Source organism: Nansenia antarctica (genome assembly GCF_963989245.1).
Source record: "Nansenia antarctica genome assembly, chromosome: 11".
Classification (NCBI taxonomy): Eukaryota; Metazoa; Chordata; class Actinopteri; order Argentiniformes; family Microstomatidae; genus Nansenia; species Nansenia antarctica.
Genome location: NC_137681.1, coordinates 20,014,690 through 20,018,929, shown reverse-complemented (window position 1 = coordinate 20,018,929; position 4,240 = coordinate 20,014,690). Strand labels below are relative to the sequence as shown.

The following is a 4,240-nucleotide window of genomic DNA, read 5'->3' as shown; positions in this document are numbered from 1 at the left end:
TCTCAGTCCATCTCTCGTCTCTAGTCCATCTCTAGTCTCTAGTCCATCTCTAGTCTCTAGTCCATCTCTAGTCGATCTCTAGTCTCTAGTCCATCTCTAGTCTCTAGTCCATCTCTAGTCCATCTCTAGTCTCTAGTCCATCTCTAGTCTCTAGTCCATCTCTAGTCTCTAGTCCATCTCTAGTCTCTAGTTCATCTCTAGTCTCTAGTCCATCTCTAGTCTCTAGTCCATCTCTAGTCCCATCTGAAATCATGACCGACCATTTGATAGAACTTGATGTTGTGCGGCCTGTAGAAGTCTCTGAGCTGCTCGATGGCGTCCCTGTCTATCTGGACGTGCGTCCTGCCCTTGGACTTGCCCAGGCAGCGGGGCCTCCGGCTGCTCTCCGGCTTCTTCAGGCAGGGGAAGCCCTTGGTCCTGTTGAAGTAGAAGTGTTTGTCCGTCACGATGCGCTTCAGACCCAGGAAGTCCTGTACCCGGGCCAGCTCGCCCGCGGGGTCCGCGATCAGACGCTCGCCACTCACCACGTGGACCTGCGACGGCGGGAAGTAGCGCAGCCAGTTCTCCAGGTGCAGCGCGTACAGCCCGATGCGGATGGCGTTCCAGGACGTGTCGACCAATCCCAGGCTCCGGTTCCGGAAGGCCAGGTCCTGGAAGCTAGGGAGGTCGGGGGTCTTGGTGAGGGTCTGGGTGTAGTCAGAGATGGCCCGGGTCACGGGGTCGCGGACGACCACGATCAGCTTGGTGTCGCGGGACATGGCGGAGATGCGACGAGGCGCCTCCCGCGTCACAAAGTAGCTGGGCGTCTTCTCCATGGTAACCTGGCCCTCCAGGGTCCGCGGCATCAGGCTTCTGATTGGACGAGGGAGGAGGAGAAGAGAGAGACAAGGAAGATGTGAGGAAGAAGAAGAGAGAGATGATGAAGAGGAGGGACAGATGATGAAGATGTGAGGAAGAGGAAGAGATGATGAAGATGTAAGGAAGAGGAAGAGAGAGATGATGTGAGGAAGAGGTGATGAAGATGTGAGGAAGAGGAAGAGAGAGATGATGAAGATGTGAGGAAGAGAGAGATGGTGAAGATGTGAAGAAGAGGAAGAGAGAGATGATGTAGGAAGAGAGAGATGATGAAGATGTGAGGAAGAGGAAGAGAGAGATGATGAATATGTGAGGAAGAGGGAGGGACAGATGATGAAGAAGTGAGGAAGAGGAAGAGAGATCATGAAGAAGTGAGGAAGAGGAAGAGAGAGATGATGAAGATGTGAGGAAGAGGGAGAGACAGCTGTGTGACTGACTGGGGTTCGAACCTGGGTCATCTGTGCTAGTCCGCTGAGCTAAAGCCGTAGCATTCTTGGAGTAACATCTGCTCAGTGTTGGGAATCTACTCTGAAAAGGTACTGAAGGGATTAGATTACCGATTACTTTACAAGGAAATAAGTTGAACTACACTAAAGCTGCCCTCGAGAGAAATACAGTTTGTCAAGCGAAAGCTACTTTGAAGTTTACTTTGAAGTTTGCTACTAGATCAAAACTACCTTATCCCCACACGACAGTCAGTTACTGAAAGAGAACCAGTCAGTGACAGAAATCACCGGGAGAGGAAAAGGTGGAGAGAGCAGAGGCAGTCAGAGAATAAATATTAGGGAAGTTAAAGTTAAGGGGCTGGAATAGTTAAATTCCACAGTTTAGAAAAGTGACAGTAGTTTACTACGCCGCTACATGGCAAAAAGGTAGATAACTGCAGGAAAAACTACAAGGATTTGAGCACCAAGCTACTGCAAAACACAGTTAAACTGATAGTTCAACTACATGGAGTGGCACTAATACCCATCTGTCATCAGAGACAGTTCATGTGCAGTGTGGACACAACAACAGTTATGACGTCAAACGGTACATCAAATCAGTAACATGCCCCCTAATGTGAGGAAGTACTTGGGTTACAGGTGAATTTCAAAATGTGATGTTCTTCAAATATATTCAAAATATATTCTTGTCTCTAACTTTTCAGACTCACAAGAAAATGTGTTTGTAGCTTTTTTTCGAGTCAATTAAGTTGGAGGGCACTGCGTCACAGTGTCTTAGAGAGAGAACAGGCATCGGCTAGAAATACTGCTGGGAATCGGATGCGTTTATTGTTGACAAATAAACGCTTGCCTGGATCATTCTTCGACAGACAGCTGGTAATTATAACTACAGTCTAGGAAGTAATTATAGCTCCCAGAAGCTCAGGTTCGTTTTTTTGATGGGTGTGTTTGTGTACATGGCACAACAAGTCTCCCAATTACTGTGTCTTCCTTGGCTGTTCGCTGTCAAACTAAGATGACATGACACTCTTGTTTCTGTCAGTCTCCTGATGTTGACAGGAGGCTCCAGGCTGCATTCACACACTGGCCATGTTGTATCTATCTAGCTCTCCTGTCATTATTACATAATTTAACAAAAATTACCATTATTACCATAAAGCTATGACATGATTACTTGTACTGGTGCGGAGCAACCACACTACGTGTGTGTGTGTGTGTGTGTGTGTGTGTGTGTGTGTGTGTGTGTGTGTGTGTGTGTGTGTGTGTGTGTGGTGCTGTAAGGTGTGTGATGCTGTAAGGTGAGTGTATGGTCCTGTAAGTTGTGTATTCAGGGGAGTGAAAGTGAAAGGTTGTGAACCCAGCAGACAGAAGTGTCTGGTAGAGAGAGCTACATCACACCTTCTGTCTACACAGTCTAGTACCCCTGAACAGGACACAGATAGACAGGACACAGGTGGACAGGACACACAGATAGACAGGACACAGGTGGACAGGACACAGATAGACAGGACACAGATAGACAGGACACAGGTGAACAGGACACAGATAGACAGGACACAGGTGGACAGGACATAGATAGACAGGACACAGGTGGACAGGACACATGTGAGACAGGAGACAGGACACAGGTGGACAGGACACAGGTGGACAGGACACAGCTGGACAGGACACAGATAGACAGGACACAGATAGACAGGACACAGATAGACAGGACACAGATAGACAGGACACAGATAGACAGGACACAGCTGGACAGGACACAGCTGGACAGGACACAGATAGACAGGACACAGGTGGACAGGACACAGGTGGACAGGACACAGATAGACAGGACACAGGTGGACAGGACACAGATAGACAGGACACAGGTGGACAGGACACAGCTGGACAGGACACAGGTGGACAGGACACAGGTGGACAGGACACAGGTGGACAGGACACAGCTGGACAGGACACAGATAGACAGGACACAGGTGGACAGGACACAGATAGACAGGACACAGGTGAGCAGGACTCAAGTAAGGCTGAAGAGAAGCCCGGTTCAGCACCATGGACAGCACCGTTCCTAACCCTAACCCACAGCTCGACTAGGTCAAAACTTAAAACTAACCCTAACCCTTAACCATAAAAAACCATAACCCTAGCCTAACCAAACCCTTAACGGTAACTAATTCGAAAATTCAAGTCTGTAGCCCACAGGTATGTTTAGGGTAGAAGGGGGAGCCACCGGTTTAGCCCCACTCGAGCACCTTGTAGACCGCAGGCAGCGTCACAACCCCGCTCACCGATCAACACCTGCAGCCTTCACTGATCAACACACCAGGCATTCTAACCTGTTAAATTGACATTTACATCTTTCTCACTGTCCCTCGCCAAACATTCCCCTCTCACCTATAGGCCTACCTGTCTAACCCTCTCTCTCACCTGTACCAGTCCAGTCCGCGGTCATAGTTTCGGTCGAAGAAGTGGGTCTCGGTGCCGACGGCTCGCACGTCCGGGTGGATCCTGATGAACTCCAGAACAGCTCTGGTCCCGCCTTTCTTCACGCCGACAATGATCGCGTTGGGCAACTTTTTATTCCCGAACTTCACGTTGCTCGTCGTGATGTCGCTGGTCGGGCGATCCGATGTGGCATTCCGCGGTGCAGCGTCGGGGAGAATAAAGTCTTCGGTTCTCCTCCGGTTCATTTCGTTGCGGGATAACTCTGTACTCCGCGGGACCCGCGCGTCCGACGGCGAGGTGCAGTAAGGCGATGCTTTTTGGAGAAGTTTTCCCCCCTGCGTCGGATCGCTTGGCTTCTGCATGACGGTGTCCGAGGAGAAGAGGAGGCAGTAGAACAGGTACGACAGCGACAGAGAGAGGGAGAACAGGCAGAGGAATGTTCTTGTGAGCCGGTGTGAAGACGGCGCAACTCGGCTAAAGAGGAGCGCGCATGCCAT

General features: G+C 50.0%; 1 protein-coding gene across 1 annotated transcript; it reads right to left on the bottom strand.

Annotated features, from left to right (window-relative positions):
* Positions 1-233: 233 nt before the first annotated feature.
* On the bottom strand, positions 234-4,240 carry LOC308168124 (heparan sulfate glucosamine 3-O-sulfotransferase 2-like; the record flags this gene model as incomplete). The annotated part of the gene is made up of 2 exons (XM_080542603.1): positions 234-852; positions 3,726-4,240. 2 exons carry the CDS (start codon positions 4,238-4,240, stop codon positions 234-236), a joined length of 1,134 nt encoding a protein of 377 aa, XP_080398729.1.